General features: G+C 34.8%; 1 protein-coding gene across 1 annotated transcript in view; it reads left to right on the forward strand.

The window, feature by feature from the left end:
• The window catches only part of LOC106642596 (CDK5RAP1-like protein), a 316384-nt gene that overhangs the window by 235892 nt on the left and 55788 nt on the right, over positions 1 to 24704 (forward strand). Inside the window, exons 5-7 of the mRNA XM_089592327.1 lie at positions 11260 to 11577; positions 11650 to 11971; positions 12204 to 12353. Of these exons, the coding sequence (XP_089448453.1) occupies positions 11260 to 11577; positions 11650 to 11971; positions 12204 to 12353 (790 nt within the window). The remainder of the gene's footprint in view (positions 1 to 11259; positions 11578 to 11649; positions 11972 to 12203; positions 12354 to 24704) is intronic.

Consider the following 24704-nt stretch of genomic DNA (forward strand, 5'->3'; position numbering starts at 1 on the left):
GTTGAAAAAAAAAAATTTCGAAAAAAAAAAAGTACGGGTATTTTATTTTCAAAAGTACTATTGAGTCACGTAAATTATTTTTTAATACCTTCATCATCGATTTTTAGGTGGCCTGCTTTAAGAATTTTGTCTTCAATACCAATCCTCATAAAATCTAAAGCTATAAGGTTCAACAGTTTTATCGATAGGCTAAAAAAAGTGTACTTACCGGGATTCTTACAGGTCCTTGACGGGAACTAATCGGGCTGTTGGCGTGTACTTGCCCGGCACTTGACGAGCATTTAGCCGGAACTTGTCGGTCACCTCGCGAGTACTTGATGGGCACTTGCATGCATTTAGCAGGTACTTGTCGGGCACTTGGCAGTCACTTGACGGGCCCTTAACAAGCAATTGACCGGCACTTGATGGACACTCCGCTGATACTTAACAGACACTAAAAAGGCACTTGGCGTGTACTTGCCGGTATTTTTACGGGTACTTGGTGGGTACTTGAAGGGAACTTGGCGGGTGCCTGAAGGGTGCTTGGCAAGCACTTGAAGGGTACTATCCAAGCTATGGCTGGTACTTAACAGGTACTTGCCGAGAACTTGGCACATACTTGACGGGCATTAGTAGGTACTTATCGGTCACTTGGCGGGAACTTGGTGGGTACTTGCCACGTACATGTAGGGTACTTGCCGGTTACTGGTCAGGTACTTTCCAGGCATTTGATTGACACTTGGTGGGTACTTAGCGGGCACTTAGGGGATACTTGCCAGGTACTTGGCAAGTAGATGCTGTCACCTAGTGGGTACTTGCTAGTTACTTGGTGAGTACCTTATAGGAACTTAGCAGGTAGTAGCTGGGAACTAGGAGGGCACTTGACGGATACCTGGCGGGTTCTTGGCAAGCGCTTGAAGGCCACTATCCAGGCACTTGGCCGGTACTTGACGGATACTTGCGAGAACTTGGCACGTACTTGACGGGTACTTGGTAGGTACTTATCAGTCACTTGGTGGGAACTTGGCAGGTACTTGCCAAGTACTTGTAGGGTACTTGCCGGTTACTTGTCAGGTACTTGCCAGGCTTTTGATTGGCAAGTGGTGGATACTTAGCGGGTACTTAGGGGATACTTTCCAGGTACTTGGCAAGTAGATGCTGTCACCTATTAGGTACTTGCTGGTTACTTGGTGAGTAACTGATGGGAACTTGGTGGGTAGTTGCTGGAAAATTGAAAGGTACTTGCCAAGAACTTGACGGACGTTTAGCGCGTACTTTCCAATCACTTGGTGAGTACTCGACACGTATTTGACCTCAAGTGCCTGGCAAGTACCCACCAAGTGTCCTTCAAAGACCCGCCAAGTGTCCGTCGAGTACCTGCTATGTACCTACCAAGTGCCCGGCAAGTGCCTGTCAAGTATACGCTAAGTGCCTGTCAAGTACCCGTTAAGTGCCCCTCATATTCCTGTTTAGAACCTGTTAAGTACAAGCCAAATGCTAGTCAAGTGCCCATCAATTGTTTGCCTAGTGCCCGTCAAGTGCCGGTAAGTGCTTGTCAAGTTATATTTAAGAACCCGTGAAGTGCCCTGCTAGTACGCATCAAGTGCCCGTCAAGTGCCTGGTAATTACCCGCCAAGTGCCCAGCAACTACCCACCAAGTGCCTGGCAAATACCTGTCAAGTACATGCTAAGCGCTTATCAAGTTCCCGCCAAGTACCTGTAAAAATTCCTGTAAAGTGCCTGTTAAGTACAAGGCAAGTGCCCGTCAAGTGCCAGTTAAGTTCCCGCCAAGTGCCTGTCATGTGCCCGTCTAGTATCCGCCAAGTACCCTGCAAATACCTGCTAAGTGCTTGTCATAAGACTGCCAAGTGCCTGTTAAGTACCCGTCAAGTGCCCACTGAGTCCCTGTCAAGTACCTGCGTAGTACCCGTCAAGTACCTGCCAAGTGCCCGACAATATCTGCTAAGTGCTCGTCAAATGCTAGGCAAGTACCTGCCAAGTGTCCAGCAAGTGCCCATCAAGTGCTCGTCAATTGCTTGCCAAGTACCCGTTAAGTGTATGTCAAGTACCATACAAGTGACCGTCAAGTGCTTGGACAGTGCCCGTAAAGTACCAGCCAAGTGCCTTCTAATTTTCCGCCAAGTGCCCGTCAAGTGTTTGCCAAGTACCCGTCTAGTACTCGCAAGTACCCATCAAGTGCCCGTTAAGTGCCTGGACAGTGACCGTCAAGTAAGGCAATGTGCTTGTACATTATTGTTTATAGTAGATCTTGCAAAATATTTATAAATACTATGCTAGTTTGCATGCAGAATGTGTCCCTAACATAAAATAAATCCTTAGCCATCAAACTATTTAAAAAATATAATTATAGACAATTAAACGTTGCATACTACTCTTTGAAAGTATCATCTTCCAAGAACAGTAGAGATTAAATCACTTTAGAACAATAACAAAAAGTTTTAACTACATATTGTTTATTTCACAAGTTCTTCTGACTTAATACTTTACTATTCTGTTGACATTTGTCATCGTTACTATTTAATCAATATTACATTAATAAATAGATCCATTGAACTATAACACTGATTTGAAAAGAATCGTTTTTGATAATACCTGTAATTTAACTTGTAGGTTGCAAGAAAAGCAGTTAAAAAATTGAAAGCTTGAACACTGACAAAGTGGCGCATAAAACTTGTTTCGCTAATATCTTACATACGGTAAGAGAAGAGATAAAAATAAAAATATCATCATGTAGAGCGAGAAATTGCCACCTGATTTTATACTGTACTTTTATTTGCAGTAAAACTAAATTTTTGATAAAAATTTAATAAAGGAGGTTTTGCCAGATGTGTGAGTGAGTGAGACAGAAAGTATGCCGACAAGCAGTTGTGTATGCCAGTATACGTATGCAACTAACGGTGTCGTCAGCTGGCAATATGTACAGGTTTAGAACTACTTGACGATATAAGTAGTATTGTTATTAATCTATATCTGAAAAATTTGTGCTAGTCTTGATGAGATATGCTCATAAAACCTGATAATGGAGATAAAAAATGTATAAACAAGTTATGATTCTACTCATCTAAAAAAGGACACAACTTTCCAGTGAACTACCACATTTAAAAAATTATTATTACTATTATAAGGTATTTTCACTTGTGACGTCATTCCAAGATGGCGTGATCACTGGGTTTTTTTTTTAAATTTGCACCAAATGTTCATAACCAGCTGTGAAATTCACGAGGACGTCCCTACTAATGATAATGCGTTTAAAAATTTCAGGTTTTAATAAGCTATCGAATGAACACTAAATTTTTTACATCTTCACTTGGTAAGCAATGCAAAAAAATGAATGAAATTATCACGGGCATAAAGTTGATTAGAAAAACATTTTATTTTTTGTGCTTACCATGATCCAGTTTTAACGAATTTGAAATATAGTCAATAGCGATTCCCGATGCATTAGAGGAAATTTTTCGTTTGTTTGCCAAAAGTGTAGTTTTAATGAAAATCAGTACAGGAAAAAACGTACTGCAATCAGGCGGATTGTACTCGTCTACTATACATATATATATATATAGAGAGAGAGCGCGCTGTGGCTCGGTTGGCTAGGTCGTGGATTGGCACGTGGGAGACCGTGGTTCAATTCCCGGCCAGTGCGACTTTCGGGCAAGTACCTCTGTGAGTCTTACACGTGCTTTTTCACCACGCAATGCTCCTCGAGGAGGGTTTAGGCGACCTTCTCGCAGCAAAATTGCCTAATTCTCCCTACCCCCCTCTCAATAATGGGAGGCCTCCCACATCCCTCTTCCCTTCCTTCTCCAAAGTGCTAAGTGCCCATAGTAGTGCCCTTATTAAAAGGAGCCGGACGTAGAGCACTATAATATATAAAAAATATATATATATATTTGTATATATATATGTATGGTTGCAAGCTTCCTCGCCTCTGCGATCATAACAAAGTCCCATAACCTCTGACGAGCTGTCAAAATTGAAGCAGTGTGTAGCAAAAACATGAATAAAAGTTGTGGTATAAGTGGTTGTCACGATAAATCTGTGAAATTTTTTTTTCGTATTCCATCTGTAATTTCTCCGGACAATAAAAAATACAAAAGTATCAGTGCAGAGGAGCGAAATTAAATCATATCTTTATCTATGAAAAGACAAAAAGGATGGATTAGAGCTATCAGTCAAGGAACTCATACTACAAATCAATTGCAAAATTCACGTGTTTGTGTTAAACACTTCATTTCAGGTACTACAATTTCAAAGAATATATATTATTCTGAAGAAAAACGGAAGTGTCCTCTTTAAGTTTTTTAATATCATGCATCTTGTATTTGATGATACCATTATATTCATACAGGCCGTCCAGCTGATCTACAGTGCTCTGAACATCCAGATTGGATTCCTTCCCAAAGTTTGGGTTACAGCGTTGGATTTGCTGTGAAACGAGAATTATCATTGGAGTGGAATGAGCAATATGTGAAAAAAGTAATTCTGAAGAATATTAAAGACCAACGCAACAGTGTTTTTCAGGTATACTATCTGATATGGAAATAATTTTTTTTCAGAGTAAAAAAGGAGAAGTTTGTGATAAAGTACAATATTTGAATCAACATCAAAGCACGCCTTCAGATGCATCACTCCAATTTGCTGAATTGAACTCACCGCCGACTAAATTGCAACAAACTACCATTGAGAATGGAACAACCACTTAAACTGAGGTTTCAATGGAGGAGCTAAGTGTACTGTTCGATAAATTAAGTCTCACTTTATCTGAAAATACGAATCTCAAGCAGCAAATAGCTGCATTGGACCTCACATATGAATTATTTGTGGGAGATAACAAAAAAACGAAATATTTCACAGGAATAAGTAACTCTGCTACACTTTTCCTCATACATGATACTATTGCTTCTTACTTATTTGTTAGAAGCAACACTGCCCTGTGCACATTCCAGCCGTTCCTCCTCACCCTTATGCGACTAAGACTGAACCTCCCAATGAAATATTTGTCTTACAGGTGCTGCTCATTTTAGTTTATCAATTCAAAGTAGGCATGACTTACTTTTATATAATTTTTTTACGGTTTGGAGTGTCATTATATATACTTGGACATTATTTCAGGCGATGTTTGCATGTTATGTATTGCACATTTAAGTCTCTAATTCATTGGCCCGACAGAGAAATGTTGCATATGACTATGCCATTGTGCTTCCAAGAGAGTTTCGGGACTTCAATAACTGTCATTATTGACTGCTTGGAAGTGTTTATAGAAGGCCCAAAAAATCTGCGTTCCAGTGCTGAATGTTGGTCCAACTATAAACACCACAAAACAGCAAAAACTTTATTAGCTGTTTCCCCTCAAGGGACAGTTGTATACGTATCTGATAGTTACGGGGGTAGAGTCAGTGATAAGTATATAACCGAGAACTGTGGATTCTTTGATTACATTCGACCAGGTGATGTTATTATGGCTGATCGTGGCTTCCTGATCGAGGACGTGGCTCGTTTGCATGGAGCAAAACTTAATATTCCAGCTTTTGTCAAAGTTTCTGATGAAACGTCGTAAATATTTATGTACATTAATATAATGTGCCACTGATTAAATTTTCAGGAAGAAGTCAAATCAGTCCTATTGATTTGGAAAATACACGAAGGACAGCAAATCTACGTATTCACGTAGAGCGCGTTATTGGCAACTTAAAAAATAGATTTAGTTTCTTATCAGGTAATAAGTATAACATTCTCCTGTTTATAAATAATACTGTTCTTGTATGAACGTGTGGCTCCATAACTCTAACATTATAGGTACGATTCCAATATGCATGTTATGTCCAAGTAGTAATGGTGTCAGTGTGTATGACGAAATAATTAATATGTGCTGGGCTTTATTGAACCTTTGTCCAGCCATGATATCTTCAGAATAACTTCAATTTGTCTGAATGAATGAGAATAACCATACAGCATCCTTCACACACAGCAAATCCTTTTGTAAATATTTTTTACCCTTATTATACACATATGTTGGCGCTCATATGCACATCAACTACATTAGTGCTTTTGTTTGTTTGTGTGTCCTTACGCAATGGTGCCTGGGGCTAGTCTTCTTTACGTAGTGATAGTAGTAAAACTTATATATAATTAAACAAAAATAAAAACGAAATTTATATCTATAAAATATTGGCGTCTTTATTTAATTTACGTTTCCCTTTATCTAACAAATGACATTGAGTGTAGGTACTTGAATTCAGAATACCATCTCACAAGAAGCTCTGGAACAATTACTTGTTGATGAAATAATTTTGCTTTTGTGATATTAGGATTTAAAAAACCATTGTTTCTGCATATTCTTTCAACTAACATGTCTTTTTTTGACCAAACAACAAAATCACAATAATTAGTATCGGTTATATACATTTGCAACTGTATCTGATAATAGTATGAATGATTTTCTTGTAAAGAGTAGCTTCCATCACTTTTTATGTAGAGATAAGATTTACTGGATTTTACAAATGATTTAATATTCATACTATTGAGATGCATCGAATAGGGACACTTTATTTCTAGACAGCCCTTTCCACAACATTCACAAGAAATAAGACCATCTGGTGTTGCTGCAAGCACAGATTCCCTTGTTGAAATAATCAATCCACTCACAGAGACTGCAAGGTTTACGTGTTCGGTGCTGACACTATTTATGTAATCTTGACGAGCAGTACTTTCATGGTTCAATCCATAATCTGTTGCTTTGGATGTAAAGCAGAGTTTCTGTGGATAACTAACACATTTGATAATAGATATAGATGATTTTTCAATGGACGTAAAACAGGCTGACTTAAACTGCGAAGCTGTAATCCGACTAGCCCTGAACTGAAACCAAGATGAACTTTTACTTTGATTAATTGTTGCTCGTTTCACTGTACATTGTTCGTCAGGTGTTATATTTTGTATTTGTTCACGTCGTAGCTGATCGAGAGAGTAAGATTGGTACTTTTTTGGATTATACAGAAGGCCTAAACGTTGAGATAAGCCAAGCAAATTTTTTGTCACTTGATCATTGGCATATGGTTGAATCACTGAGAGAATTAGTGCCTTGGGACAAGCCTTAGCCAATTTACTTAGAAACGCGTCAAGTTCTTCATTTTGGAGGTGTGGAAGCGATTTTGATTAAGCCTCTGAAGAAAGTCATTGACCATAATGTTTAACAAAACACAATACAATATGCATAATAACTTTATAAAACAGATTTTAATTATGGCGTACAAACCATTGTATGACGTTAGTTGTCTTCCCCAATCAATATCCTTAATTTTTTTTGGATGAATAGTTTTGGTACCTGTGGGTTTGGTCCACACTGAAAGTACATCAGTGCAAGATGTGTCTTTTCCAGTATTGTTCATGCACAACCAAAAACAAATTGCTGCAGCATGACTACAGACCTCTCCCAGACCAGCCTTGCAAGTAAAATGAGCACTAGCGATTGAACCATCAACGGTTAGTATGATCCATGGCTTTAAAGGCGTTTCATTCATTCTTTGAGAATGCTTCACCTATAAGTATGAAAACTGATGAATTGATTGTTTACTTTTATAATGCTTTGATATTCTGTAAGAGTAAATTCAATGACTTACCTCTGCAATAACAACAAAGTTCTCCCCCTGTTTAGAAAAGTGTACATTAAAAACAAAACCAGCTTCACAAAATTTAAATGCATCAAGACATTTGTGCGATTTTAATTGATTACCAGTATAAAAACTATTTGACAAAACAAAATAATTAACTATATCCATGATTGTCACAACAGGTAATTGATTTAAATTATCAGACAACTGAGATGGTATTAGACTATAGGGATCACAGTAATTAATTAGTTTGACTTTTTCAAGATACCTATATTTTACAAGATTTTGTTCGTTAATACTCATTTTTGTATATAATACACGGATTAAACAAGAAAAATTTTGACAGCTCGTCAGAGGTTATGGGAATTTGTTATGATCGTGGAGGCGAGAAAGCTTGCAACCATATATATATATATATATATATATATATATATATATATATATATATATATATATATGTATAGTAGACGGGTACAATCCACCTGATTGCAGTACTTTTTTTCTGTACTGATTTTCATTAAAACTACACTTTTGGCTAACAAACGATAAATTTCCTCTAATGCATCGGGAATCGCTATTGACTATATTTCAAATTCGTTATAACTGGATCATGGTAAGCACAAATATAAAATGTTTTTCTAATCAAATTTATGCCCGCGACAATTTCATTCATTTTTTTGCATTGCTTACCAAGTGAAGATTTAAAAAATTTAGTGTTTATTTGATAGCTTATTAAAACCTGAAATTTTTAAACGCATAATCATTAGTAGGGACGTCCTTGTGAATTTCACAGCTGGTTATGAACATTTGGTGCAAATTTGAAAAAAAAACCCAGTGATTGCACCATCTTGGAATGACGTCACAAGTGAAAATACCTTATAATAATTTTTTTGATAGGTGTTAATTTAGCTATATTGATTTTTATTAATCAGAAAAAGCTTATAAATAAAAAAAAAAAAAAAGATAGGTGTTAAGTTTTTCTAATAACACTCTTGTTGTTGCATGATTTTGTAGCTATTATAATATCTATGAAATTACATTAGAATCTGATAATTGGATGATTTGATGGCTTTGAAATATGACAGCATGAGGAGCAGACAATATCAACCTAACAGCACGAACATCCAACCTTTACATTACGCACAGGCCACACAGCTGACACATTAGTGCAATAGCAGACACTCTTGTGCACATGTGGATATATCCATGTATACAGCTATACTGACGGTACCTCACTGCTTACCGTCTCAGAACAATGACAATGTGGAAATGTTGCGCGTTCATACAGCCGCGTCATAGTATTCCAACCCCTTTTAGGAGTAGTTTAGAACGTATTTTCAATGGCCTTCTATTTAAAAGCAATTAGCCCTAAAAATATAATTTCAACAGGGTGGGCTTTAGAAAAAATCGCTCTACACTCTGTTCACGGGAAATGCCACCGTTGCATATCAGCCTTTATATATAGGTAACAACGCACGCTAGTAGCAAAACTGGTGATAGACATAGCCAGTAAGAATGTAAGTTGTGATTTCAACAAATGGTAATGTGGGACCCACGCTTGATTACTAGTACTTGTCTGTGGAGTGATGGACACAAGGTGGCACTTGATTACAATGATTTTCCTAATTATTAATATTAGTGGAATCCACCTAGACAAAAGTACCAAAAGTCACACCTGGTTACGCGCCTATCAATGGCGTCCACTGCTGGTAGCTAATCAAAAGTGAAGAACAAACCGAGAGACAGAACTATTAGTCACCAACCTTCGCTCTTTGAGGTTGGAATTGACCTAGGGTTGCACTTACAACTTTGCCTCAGAACTTCAGGAGGACAAGAGCACTAGCACGCAAGGTGAGAGTCTGCCGAGACTGCAGAGAAAGGTATGCTTAAAGACAGAAATTCCAGTGGAGGTATAAATTTCCGTATAATTTAGAAAATATAGGAGCACTAGAAAATTTGAGTGTTCTGCTATGCATCGACACCAGAGAGAGTGAGAGAGAGAGAGAGAGAGAGAGAGAGGGAGTATTAAAGAGCGTTTAGAGTATTGACAAAAAATGAAGAGCAGAAATAACAGAACCAGAGAACATAGAAATATATGTGTATATTTGTTGTGTAATTCAAAAAGGCAGATAAAAGTGAAGAAACATTTTAATGATAATGCAAAATTTGAAAAAAGTTTTTGTAACCAAAAAAATCATTTTTATTTGGATGCCTATAAAAAGTTTCTGTTCATCAATAATTCAGGCAAAAGTTAAAGTTTTTAAATAACAACTAACTTTTTTGTACTGCTTGACTGTAATAAACTTTAATAAAGTGGTTTATGTAGAACTCTTAGGTTAATATGACAAATTAAAAAAAGAAAAGTAAAAAAGGCTAATTCTATTAAAAAATGTAAATCTAAGAAAAAACATTTCAAAAAATGGCCATTTTTAGTAGGATTCAACTTAGAAAATCTTATATATATTATTTTTAAAAGTATGAAGGTTATCTTGTTTTGTCTTATGAAGTATATTTAGAACGTGACATTACAAAGAGGAAAACTCCTAGCTTATCACTCAAGTTTTTAGTAATTCTGGCCCAGTTCTACCGAGGGTAATTGCATGATTTTCAGTATCAAAATTATGTACGTTAATAAAAGCCAATGGAATTTTACAGAGAGATGTATAAAAGCTAAATAAACAACCTCTTCAAGTCTTACTTTAATAGCCTAGTTTTTTATTTTTGTTTAAACCACGTTGAAGACTATCTCAAAACATCCGTAACTAGAAAATATTGATTTTTACAGTTTTGAGTTACTAGGTCGTAGGTTTGATAAGGTTTTACAATTTTTTTTTTTAATTTTTATGCTAGTGGTGTCAAACATTTTTTAAAGGGGAAGTTTTTATTTGATGAATTTTGTCTTAACAATTTGTTATCGTTCATGAAAAAAGCGAGTGTACCAGTCGATTTATAAGACAAAAAGCAGTTTTAGTATCTCTGGCAATTAACACAATTATTAAAATTTTTGTAAGCTTAGTCAAATGTTAAGTTGAGCGAAAAGGAAATTACAGTTATTTATAAAAGTAATTAGGTTTTTTTTCTCAACTTTAAAGGCTGACATAAGATAGTTAAATGCTAGGACCTATATTTCTGGACACTGACTTAGTATCCAGCCATTAACACAATTATTAAAATTTATGTAAGTTTAGGCAAATGTTAAGTTCAGCAAAAAGGAAATTACATTTGTTTATAAAAGTAATTAAGTTCTTTTTCTCAATTTTGAAGACTAACATAAAATAGATAAATACCGGGACTGATATTTCTGAACACTGAAACTTTTTCTATTGTAGCCATTCGTTAAAATATCTGTATGAATTTTTTTCTAACTTCTTGCCAATTTTTATGGCAAATCACAACAACCACACTTTAGCGGCAACTTGCTAGCATATTTAGTTTACATAAGTAGCTAATCTTTAAGATTTCGCTTAAGCACTTAATAGCACGATTTCTAATGTATCTAGTAGTTATTTCTTTCATTTTTTAATATAAAAGTATTTATACGCTTAAAAAAAGTGTTTTGCATGTTCTAAACCATGTATTCTGCCATTTAAATTAAATCATCTAAATGACTATCTTAATTGAATGATAACCTAATACCAATGGATTTTTCTAGGACAATCATGAGAGGATGTGATAATATGTGTTCTTACTGTATTGTTCCATTTACTAGAGGAAAAGAAAAATCAAGACCAGTTGCGAGCATTTTAGATGAAATTAAACAGCTGTCAAGTAAAGGTGTAAAAGAAGTTATACTTTTAGGACAAAATGTTAACAGTTACAGAGATTTGTCTGAATGTAATTTCTACTCTAATACAACATCAACTAATCTTGTAAAGGGATTTAAAACTGTGTATAAACACAAAGTTGGTGGAATCAGATTCAGCGATTTATTGGATAAAGTTTCATTGATAAACCGAGATATGAGAATAAGGTCTCAAGAATAAAATTAGATTTTTTCACTGCCTTACATGTGCCCTTTTTATTGTATTCTTTTTCACTATAGATTTACATCACCTCATCCAAAAGACTTTCCCGATGAAGTCTTACACTTAATTTTAGAGCGCCCAAACATTTGTCAAAATCTTCACTTACCAGCTCAAAGTGGTAGTTCTGATGTTTTAAGAAGAATGCGAAGAGGGTATTCTAGAGAAGCATATTTAGAATTAGTCAACCACATAAGAAGTATTCTCCCTCATGTAGCATTTTCTAGTGATTTTATCGCTGGATTTTGTGGGGAAACTGACCAAGAATTTATGGAAACATTAAGCCTGATGGAGACAGTTGAATACAATTTGGCCTTTATGTATGCATATAGCATGCGTGAGGTAAAAATCTATTATTATTGTTATGATTATTATTATTATTATTATTATTATATTATTATTATTATTTTTATTATTATTATTAGTATCAGGGTTATTATTGTAATGATAATAATAATAAAAATTGGTATAATTATTATAGTTATTAATATTAGTATCATTACAATAGTAACAATTATTATTAGTACTATTATTTGATTATATTATAGTTTCTTGGTATCTGTATTATTTTTAGAAAACGACTGCAAGCCGCCGTTACATAGATGATGTAAATGAAGGAATCAAAATTGATAGACTACAAAAAATGAGAAAACTGTATAGATGTATAGCAGAGAAACTAAATCGAAAACAAATTGGACTACAACAATTAGTTTTAGTTGAAGGAGTATGTTTTAAAAATTACTTTCTATGATAAGCTTATTATAGAATTTTCGCAACACTCTTGCACGATTCTACTCATTATTTTACTGCAGTAGTTAACTTTTTGTACTATAAGGCTTCCAAGAGCAAAAAAGGTTAAGAAGTGGTGAATATTTAGTAATGTCTGTCATCCACTTCTTTATTAATAGATTGTGTCAGAGTTATCTGTGATTGAATCTGATGAAACTTATGAATAATTCTGATTATATTTTTCAGGTTTGTCGTAGCTTGTTCAGAGTGATCACTTGAGGGTGATAACTTTGAATCAAATTAAGATAACCTTACCATATAATTATGTCCGTCTTTTATTACAGGGACATATTTTCCATTTTAATAACTAAAATTAATGAAATTTCAATATTCTATGCACAATCTATGCTATTAACAGCCTTTGCATTATTAATAATTGGATTAAAATAATTAGATTATAAGTTAACAGATAACAACATGCTTTTATTTTACTATTTGCTTATACCTATATCACAACGTGTTGTTTTCGTTTAAAATATTTGATATTACTTTTATTAACAATATTTAATGAAAATACATTACCAACCAAACATAGCATCTTTAAAGTTCCCAATGTGTTCATAACAGTTGATACTGCGTAAAAAAGGGTGAGATGCTTATGGAAATACATGAAGGATAATTTATTTCTGCTAGAGTGCAGCTGTAAGAAAAAACAAGGAATTGAGGATCTATTCCATTCGCTTGGATGAAAGACTGAGTGAGCTTCTATTTAGTATTTATTCTATCAATATTAAAGATACGCAAACGCAATAGTCTCCCTCTTGTACACATGGAAAAGCTAAAATAGAGATTTGTAGTTATATATGCTTATGAATATTCTTTGTTGGGCTTATACATTATAAAGTTGTTTATTACTATCTTATTTATCAGTCGATTTTTACACTATCCATGATGTACTACTATAGCTTGTTCAGTTTTTAATAATGGATGTTTTCGCCAACTATAGAGAAATTTTTATTCAAAATGTTGTGTTTAAACGTATAGATCCCACGATACAGGACTATTTTTACGAAAGTAGTTAAACTAACATGATAAAGTTATAAATAAAAGTCGAGTTCTTAGCATGAGTAAATGAAGATTGTTATTTGACATAGGAAACATTATCAATTATTTCTCTGATTTTAATTTTTATTTCTTCTTTATGTCAAATTGTAGTAACAGGTAAGAATTTTGGGGACAAAAATTTGAAAATCGTCTGTTTGTAAGGGAAGATAGTAAGAAAAATGTGAGACTAAAAAACTTTTAATTTTGTTGTCATACTTAAAAACACCATTGTTTTGGTAGGTAGAAATAATGTTACTGAAGCAAATTTTGACTTTCCAAAAATTACCATTACCTAAATTACCATTCAGTACGAAAATTTCAATAGATAAAGTTAAAAGAAAACTGAAGATTATAAGAAATACCCTTATTTTGCGTGCAACTTCCAACAATGTTACAATGCGCTTATCTAACAACATTAATTCGCAGTAGTACATCCAAGAATGTAAATAATCAAAAATTTCAAAATTCTTTACTGCGTATTTCTACAAAAAATATCATACACAATTTCGACAGCAACTTGTACTTAATGTAAAATCCGAGATATCAGCAGTCTTAACCATTAATTGCTGCGTAACTATTGCACCACGACTGTGCTCGTGTCAATCGAGAGTAATTAGGTTAAGCTCTGATTGGTCGTTTGGATCCCCAACTTAACGCATCCTCCTTAAACGCTAGAGTATAAGAACTCCTTGCACATAACAATTTTTGCCTTTTCTCTTTCATCAAGTGCTCCAAAGTAACTATAAAATTTGGAGAGAGAGTTCTGTTGCGTCTTTTAAGTGTATGTAAGACTTAGTTCGGTAATTAAGCTACGTGTTAAAAGCGTCCATTTCAAGCAAATGTAAGAATTAGTTTGGTGACTAAGCTGTTTGTGAAAAGATTATAAGCAAACCAAGCCACTGTAAACACGCCTACAAAGTGAATCAAAGGGGAACAAGCAAGAAAGGACCGTCAACTTATGTTCCGACGTTAAAAGCAGTAGCCTAGTTATTGTCATTGCCACGAGTACTCTTGCGTAAAATTAGGATCATCGTTGCGGTCAACCTTGTAAGATCTTGCGACTGCATGCGTGCAAGCAGTGGCTAACCAACAATAAATTATAGAAGAACGTTGAGCTAAGAAAAACTATAAATCAACTATTTCCCTTAATTCTAAATATATTGAATCATTAGGTAAGACATAACTTGGTTGTTGATTAAATTTACTTTCTTAATTAAAAAATATTCTGATTACTAAATTATACGAAACATTCCAAGAATTTAAATTCTAGGTAATTAAAATATAATTCTTACTTTGATGAATAAATTAAATATGAAGGAAAGAGACGAATAAGATACGTTACTACTACACTACATAAGATATAAATTCAAACGTGGATCAAAGCTAGCCTACGTATGACATACTAATACTACTGTACACATATCATTCGGTGAAACCTCACCCCACAACGTGGAGTAAACTATTTAAAAGAAGAGTATACTGTAAGTAATAGTTAATAAGGCCCTTAGGTTGACGGCTGGCTCCTGATAAACAAAAATTATAGTTATTCGTTAAGTAAACAAATCTACGAGTTCCGCCCTTCACTTATAGAAGTTCGGACGTAACGAATTAGTGTCTCTTGTGAAGAACTGAGCCTTTTGTTTTACTTAAAGTATGCTTTGACAAAATATAAATTTTTTTCTTTTCATGTCATTTCATTTTTATTTTTTTTTCCTAAATTTCTTTTATCCTTTACTTTATCAATTTTTAAAATCTTCTTTTATAATTGATCAGACACTTGAAGATATTAGCAAGATATCTGATGTAGCTACAAGGGTACAGTTACTCGAACAATACCATAGGACAAGCAAAAAAATCTGTTAAATTTCTTGAATCATCACGTAACATCGTCTTAAATAATTTAACTTTACTTATAAATCAAGTTGCCTTACACATTTTTATGAGAGAATCTCTCCACTCATTAATCTCACGTCGCTAAAATAGCAAAAACAAAGGCTCTGAACACCAACAGTCTGATTCTAAGTTAAATCTACAAATGGTTGGCCGTCAAGCATTTATGTGACGCCGACCCGATTGATTTAAAGCCAACACGATGTCAAATGTACCAAAAACGTTTGATAGTGCTTTACAGATAGTCTGAGAAAATAACAAGTTAAAAAAATGTTATACCCCGAAACTCACGCTACCATGTACCATCATAATTTACACTTGTACCTTGCTCAGCAATTACACCCTACAGCAAAACAAAATCTATCAGTACACCAGCAGGGCAGACAAAAACATTTTTCACATTTTCAACCTAATCAAACGATACGTAATAATTTGAGGATCCCAACACATACAATGGCAATAATGTATCTTACTATTACAATTCTAATGACAAAAATTTTTCCTACTACGTTTAATTCAGATGGCAAAGTAGTATCACACCCATCTCTCCAATATAGAAATAAGTTCATTAATCAAACTGTAAAATTGTCCCAAAATTCAAATATAACGCAATCTTATCAACCTTTGAACGATTCGTAGGAAAATTCATCGAAATTTCGGCCCCACACAACCAATAGAACACGAAAACCATTTATTAGCCTATTCGAATAGCCCCTCCCACATCTATTTTACATCAAAAGTGATGCTGCTTTACGTACGTCGTATGTACAACATTATATACTGACAACTGACAATACACCTGTTATTATTAATTAATATAGATATTGTTTTGCTCTACACAAGGAAGTTAGAGATTAGATCGATAAACTATTACAAAAAGAAACCATTAGCCACTCTTTTAGCCCATACAATAATCCGCTGTGAATTGTCGCCAAGAAGCCGGGACCCAACCAGAAAAACAGACATTATCTCGTAATAGATTACAGAAAATTAAACGCTAGAACTATCTCTGATGCTTACCCATTACCTAATATTATAAAGATATTGCAGCGAATTGGAGGGTCAAAAATTTTTTCAGTATTTGATCTAGCTAATGGTTTTCATCAAATTGAAATATCTCTAGAAGATCACCACAAAACAACTTTCAGTACTACATGTGGACATTACAAGTATACAGGTATGTTTCTTGGATCATGCAATGCACCAGCTACATCTCGAAGACTTGTAGATTTTGTATTACTGGGATTACAAGGCACAGAACTATTTATATTTTTAAATGATATAAAATGTCCCAAAACTGTAAAAGACCATGAAATAAAAGTAGAAAATTTATTTAATAGACTATCAGATACTGGTTTCAAATTACATCTAGATACATGTGAACTTCAAAACTAATAAATTGTACGAAAATTTAAGAATTTTTAATACTCACGGGATTTTATAGACGATTGACTAAAGATTATATAGAAGTAGCAGAACTTTTAACCCTATTATTAAGGAAAAGTCAAAAATTCGATTGGACTAAGACTCAGAAAGAAGGCTTTGAAAAATTAAAATCAGCCCTGTGTGAAGCCTCGGTACTTGCATGCGTTGGTCTCGGTAAACCATTTATTCTTACTACTGACGATCCAACTAAGCTCTTGGTGCTGTTGTAAGTCAAGAAGAACCAGATGAAAACTATCGTGTAGCCTACATGTCTCGCAATTTTAATAAATGCGAAAGAAATGACTCCACGATTAAAAGAGAGTGTTTAGCAGTAGTAGCCGCCGTACAACATTTTTGGCACTGTGTATACGGACGAAAATTTACGGTTTACGTAGACCATGAGCCTATGACATGGATTGAATTGATAAAAGACATCATGAGTCGCCTAAATCAATGGAGAGCCAAACTCTGTGGGTACAACTACACCTTTAAGTACAAATCCGGACGTTTGAATTCAAATGCCGACGCTTTATCGCGTAACTCTGCGGATTCTCATAAAATAAATACCGTAAAAGATAACATTGGTTTTAAGAGGGTGTGGGACGGGGCATGAAAGAGTTAAAAAAATTTCATCATCCAGCAGTAATAGAAGCAGTAGTCACTCTAACAGCTCAAGTTCTGACGGCGAGTCTAGTACCTATAAAACATTACAGTCCCGTATGCTTCTAACCTATTTTAAAAATCCCCTGACAAACAAAAACATTTATTTCACGTGCTAATATAGCAGGTGATATAAATAATCAAAGCTCAAAGAAGCTTGAATCTACTATTACAACAAAGCAGGTAACGAGAGGAAAGAAAAAAGGCTCTGAAAGTTCTCTTCTCATCATACCACCTGGAATGGAAGGAGGAAAAAGGAGATCTCACTGGACCATTAATAGCTCAGAGGTAACTTGAGTACTGAGCTCAAGAAAAATGGAGTTCATCTTCTCCTGACAGACATACGACTACTTTAGACTCTGATGGCACAGAAATTGTATATACATCTGAAGAGAAAGAAAACCAGCAAGCACCGATCCCCCACTGATATAAAAGAAAGAAAGATCTCTTTTTCCTAGCCTTTTGCTCACTCAACCAGATTCATTATCCATTTCAACCACAACAGATAATGAGTCACACCTAGAATCTATTGCTGGAGCCAGTTACTTAGATAAAGTATTAAACCCATCAGGCCAACCATCAACTTCCGGATCTCTAACAAATGAAAAAATCAAAACTGCACCTCGAAAATCAGTAGATTGAAGTTTTACACTGACTCATCAAGTACACCAGAAGATGAAATGGTTGTTTAAATCAAACAAAATTCAAAGCTGCAATCCACTGCTCGCAGAATAATGCATGAAGATGCTTTGGAAAGCAGTTCCGATGAAAATAATGACAAACAGTATCCTTCAACTAATAGTTTGCAAAATATAAATTTTGCTGACCCATATTTATATTAGAATTATCACATACCGTCAGAACTGATAAACACAATGGAAAAAACAGGAAATAACGAACCAGAGTGAACCGAAGCAAATTTTGAAAATTTAAAAACTTCATCTGATGTTTTAGTAGATTCTTTCGATAACTCTGAAAATTCTATAAAAGAAAGAAGCTTTCCGATAAGATAAACATTATCTATAAGACGCTCCAAAGCTGCATCTACGGTAAAAGGAGACAATATCGATACTGTAAGAAAAGAATCTAATGTTTCTACTATTGAGCACATTGAGAAAGCACAATGCCCCGAAGCAAAGTAACTTAACACCATCTGCTCGCTCTACAGCTGCATTCGAAGCGTTAGAATAACAATAGGATGCTCATCGTGATAACCAAGTCACTCGTGAAGAAAGCACTCTAATTAGACCTTTAATAAGAACAGAAATGGATTATCTCGAAACATTAAGCACATGACAATGTTTAACACATATAAAATACAACATTGCAACGTATATTTTGGCCAACTAGACACTTAATTCTACTAACAATAAATTATATTTTTAAATGCGAACTAAACAAAATGCAACCACAAGTAAGCGACGGAGAAACAACCACTCATAAAAATAAACTAGTATTCTGTTTGGTCATTAAAGATAAAGAAAAAAATAAAATATTGCTTCAAGATCTTCTCTCGTGTTTAGCAGGTTCAGCGATAGAAAACAAAAACATAGAAACATTAAGTCCAGAAAGGGTGAAATAATCAACTTCTTATAAAATGTTACAACAGTTTTTTCGGTGAACGTAAATAAAACTCATACAAGTATACAAGAATTATACTACTGGGAAGGTGTGAGAAAATATATTGAAAATTTTGTAAGGAAATGCAAAATTTGCCAAGATTTAAAACTAACACGGATAAAAACAGAAGAACCTATGATAATAACTGATACTCCAGTCGAAGTTTTCTCAAAAATAGCCATCGATACTGTAGGACCATTAGAAACAACAACATATGAAATCAAACCTATTTTAACTATACACTATTTATTTTTAAAACACCGTGTAGCTGCAGCTATACCTAACATGCAAGCTATCACAGTCGCAGACGCTCTGGCACGATATGTCATAGCGTTGTATGGAGTTCCTTAAATAGTACTCAGCGATAATGGAAAAAAGTTTCAAAATAGTATACTAAGAGATTTTGCCCAAAATTTTGGTATCCATCTTAAGACCACTACACCTTACCATCCCTAATCTAACGGTTTACTAGAACGTAGCCATGTCATGCTTGCAAGCTTTTTAAGAACAATCGCTACAACTAAACAGGACTGGGACAGAATTTTACTATTTGCTATACATAATAACGATACATTATTGCATACAGCTACCGCATTAACACCATTAAAATTAGTATACAGCAGAAAAGCACGCTCACCAAATCCATATCGAACCTAAATGCAGTCTTACAATAATTATCTTACTGATTTGATATGTTGTTTAAGAGACATGCATGAAAAAGCTCATGATGAGCTCATCAGGTATGAACATAAAAGTGAAAAAATTATGAGAATAATGCTAGACCTCACAATCAGAAGTTAGTATGAAAATTTTTGCAATAAAGAAACTTCAGGGACTAGATAAGTTCCACAACGGATTTTTTGAAAGCACCAATACAAATAAATATAATAACGTCATAACACTTAAAGCAGAGAATGGAAAAATAATCATCGAACATTTAGATAAAGTAAAGCGCTGTTACAAATAAGACTTCCCCAGGGAACTTACCCCAATAAGAGTACACGTAAGAAATTAAAGAAAAAAAGAATAAAATTTCTTCCTTTTGACTCTTGCAATTTACTACATGAGAAATTATTTTCCTCTCATTTTATTTCATATTCGCCAAGTTTCGCCAACACAATTGACTAATATTTGTTACTACAATGTGATCTTCGTTACAAATTTATGTGCGTTCATAAGTTCGTAGTAAATAACTAATTGAAATGATTAGATCAATAATGAGATCAAACCATAAGAACCTTGATAACAATCTAAACGGAAAGAACTTTAGTAGTTAGAGTATGAATAAACACATTTAAATTAATTGGTTTCCAAAACTGAAATTCTTTCTTCAACAGTGACTGTAAGAAATATCTAAGATATATCATTAATAGTTTCCAAATCTTTAATCCATATTTCAAAAAAACAAATTTGCAAGTTAATGTATTTTATTCGTTAAAATTAAACTTTTTTACTGAATAACATACAACTTGTAAACATAAAACAAATTATACGTTCGTGCAAAATTGTCAACGAAAAACTTAACTTTTTAAAAATGTATTTACACTTACTGACTGTCAACAACGTTGAGGTGAACACTAGTGCAGTGTAAAATTGCTACGAAAACCTACAGAAATAATGTATTATAGTTCACAGAAAGCTTTTCAAACATATAAAACATCGATGACAATAAGCCTCACAGTGTTATAACACGATCTTACGCAGGATTAAAAACGATATAATGAAAGCGTGACAGCAGCACTGCAGTACCTCCTCTAGTTTTGTTTCAATGAAGCATTACGGATCCCGTAAAAATGTGGCATAAGACATCAACGCTATTAGCATACTTTGTGAAATGCAAAGCATTCACGCCTACTACATAACGCTACCAATTAAAACTGTAATCAAGAAGTAAAGTAATTGACAACTTTCTAATGACCTTAATCAACACGCCCAACGAACAATTCGTCGCAATTTGCTCCAGATAATAGATATATGTTAACGTCATCTTATACTCCAGTTACAGTGTACCACCATACCATGTAATGCCTTAAGAAAAGAGAATAGAATAGGAAAAAACTGACTAACAGTTTTAAGTCAGCCTATTTATAGATCACGATACAGTAAAGTGCGAATATCATTCCTACCGAACTAATCAAAAACGTGACCATTAAGCTGCCATTTCCAAACTGCAAACCATTCTACAACCATGATGAAGCACGATATCACGTACAATAAATTCAACACGGAAGATTTGCAACGACAAAACCTCAAGAAATAATAATTTATGTTATAAATTGTATTGAATCATACGTAAACATAATTTTTATGTCTTATTCTTTTAATTGAATACATTAGATTGTTAGAAATATATATAAATAATATAAATATGTTTGCATTTTAAGTATTTAACATGGGTTCGACTGTTTTCATTCTTATGATTGCCGAATGCAATCAGCTGAAGGGAGCGTATGATATCTCATGTCGTATGCTAATTATTTGTGAAATTGAACACAGAATGTCGTTTTTAAATTACAAAAAACAAAAGCTCAGTGATCTTCAAACATCAAACGGTACAATTGCTTTTGCAATCACGTGACATATAACTTACTTCTTTTAAAACGAGTTACCGTCGCAAAACTCAAACTATGCTTGCAACCTGCAACAATCGTTTAAAGCGCTCATCTTACAACATCAATTAGCAGTGGTACATCCAAGAATGTAAATGATCAGCAATTTCAATATTCGTTACGGCGCATTTTTATGAGAAATGTTATACATAATTTCGACAGCAACTTGTACTTAATGTCAAATCCAAGAAATCCGCAGTCTTAACCAACAGTTACCGTATAATTTATGCGCCACGACTGTGATCGTGTCAATCAAGAGTAATGAGGTTAACTTCTGATTGGTCGTTTGGATATCAAACCTGACATGTCCTTCTTAAGTGCTAGAGTACAAAAACTCCTTGCACATAACAATTTTTGCCTTTTTTTTTTCATCGAGTGCTTCACAGTAACTTTAATGGTTGGAGATAGAGTTTTTTTGCATCTTTTAAGTGTATGTAAGACTTAGTTCGGTAATTAAGCTACGTGTTAAAAGCGTCTATTATTGCTTTTCTCTTTCTCTCTTCCATGTGTCTTTCACTGGTGCTATTCTTCTGTAGAATACATCAAAGATATTATTTCCTTCTTTTTAATATACTTTTTAAATCTTTTTAACATTTTCTTTAATTCCTCTTCCCTGTCAGCTATTAGCACAATGTCATCTGCATACACGAGGCACCACACTTTTTCATTTTCTATACTACATTCTCCCACTTGCCCTTTTTTCAGCTCTTCCTCTAGATCAGCCAAGTATACGTTGAACAGAGTTAAGCTCAAGGGACATCCCTGTCTTACTCCTTTTTCAGTCCAAAATTTCTTTGATATTTCTTCTTCTGCTTTAATTACATTCCTCGTTTCTTCATGAATATTCATTATTATATTTCTTTATTTTTCACTTACCTCCATTTCTACTACTCTTTCTCCTAGTACATCCCTATCCACCAGATTGAAAGTTTCTTTAAGGTCTATAAAGCAGGAAAAAATTTTTTTTTGGTTTTCTTAGCCTTTCCTTTACCATATGATTTAGCATGTGAATTGCTACTATTACTCCTCTCCTTTCCCTAAATTTAAACTACTCTCTGGTAGTTTACAGGTGGTTCTTTGTCCGATTTTCATCGATTTAATTTGCTCAAAAGCCTTTTGATTTCCTACAACATAACCAATTACATAAGGTACAAGTAAATATAGAAACTTGGTAAAAGGGAGATAGAATACTGAATTTCATTTCCCATACTACTTTGTCCATAAAAAGGGCTATTATTATCAATTTGATTGATAAATCTTTTTTGCAGTATAATTCACGTATATCGTTCAAAGAATCTTGATTATGTTTGGAAACTATTGAGAACTAACGGGTATCCAGATTCTTACGTTGTTAAAATAATTAAGTCAAGAGTATCTTATATTCATTTGAGGCTGGGCTCTGGTTCACCTCTTAAAAAAACATCCAAATTATACAGCAATTATACTCTACCATTAATTATTTGCTGACATATTAATAAAAACTTTTAGTAAATTTAATTTTCAAACAATTTTTTCAAACATTAATAAATTTTCATCTTTTATTAGTTTAGGTAAGGATAGACTTGATGAGGAACTGACTCCAGGAGTTGTCTTTAAACTTAATTGTATTCAGGGTGATGCTAGTTACACTGGACAGACTCCGGCGACTTCACTTCGTCGCGATTACCACCGACCGGGCACGTCATCATCGTCGCCCTTAATTGTGCGACCGCGCTTGGCCAGCCAGTCCGTAGAGTGTGAGAGCTTCTCTCCACTTTTACCTACCTCCTTGGACGTCCACCAGCTCGAGTGACACGTGGAATCGACGTCTTCGTCTTCCCAGTCTCTCAGACTCAGCACTACGTGCCGACCCATTCGTACTTTACTTCTACTGACCGTCTTTCTGATCTTTCTACATACGCATACACACGCTGCTCACACCTCCATTATTTTGTTTTACTTACATTACAGTTTATTTAATTTGTCCGCTTTTTTCTAATAAATTGGGTTTTTTATGCTTCTCAGCTTTTTCCCACAATTCTGTTTACTTATTTAGTATTTACCCGACCAAATTCATCCTGTCCTTTATTATATTTAATGTAGATATTTTAGTACATTTGAGAAAATTTAAATAATTCAGTTCGCTTATTATTATTGAGTTAACGTAAATTTCCTTATTGAACACGAGGCCTCTTCAACTGCGAAGAGACCCTCACATATACGTACATTTTTTGGTGCCTCCTGTGAGGTGTGAACACGCGTATACACGTTTCTCCTCTTCTCCTATACACACATAAAGTGCAAGGAAGAAGAACAACGGCATCTGTTATTTGCCTGCACGCAACATCATCAACTCGGCTGTCGCTCCCGTCAAGGATACCTTGCTCTCCAGCAGCTGTAGCCGAGCCAGCAGATAAGTACCTGTGTTAGTTTTACTCTCCTAGTATATAAGAGTGACTTTTCCACCTATTGCCGTTCGTGCATTCACGTACTTAACGCCACGTGTAACTCATCGCTCATCTGATCGTGCCACCGTGACTTGTTTGAGCCAGCGAAACGCTTCCGAGTTTTAACGTTAATTTGTATTGAACTATTTCTCTCACCCTCGCTACTGAGACATCATGGCAGGCACGGCTCAACGTATAGCCAACATCGCGAAAAAGCGCTCGACTCTTAAAGGGAAGATTACAACCTTGTTGAAGTAACTTGATCAGCAGAAGCTCGATAAAACTAACGCGAAATTGCGCCTCGCGAACCTGACCACGCTGTTTCACGAGTATGAAGCTTTACACTGCGAACTTGAAGAACTGGATTCCGAGAATACCGAATTGGCGACAATTTTCACTAGTATCGAGGACGATTTTTACAGCGTGTCAAGCACGGTTGAGGACATGCCGGGCTCCACGTCACTGGATAACCCGGCTACCCTTCCGGGCGTTCATTCAACGCTGCTCGATAAACCGCGTCCACCAAAACTTCCCGTGTCTGAGCTCCCAACGTTCGACGGCAATCACAGCGAGTGGCTGTCGTATCGTAATACCTTTACCAACATGATTGAT

The sequence above is a fragment of the Copidosoma floridanum genome, unplaced genomic scaffold, assembly GCF_036245765.1.
Source record: "Copidosoma floridanum isolate Cflo_tuat_1 unplaced genomic scaffold, Cflo_Japanese_pri ptg000016l, whole genome shotgun sequence".
Lineage (NCBI taxonomy): Eukaryota > Metazoa > Arthropoda > Insecta > Hymenoptera > Encyrtidae > Copidosoma > Copidosoma floridanum.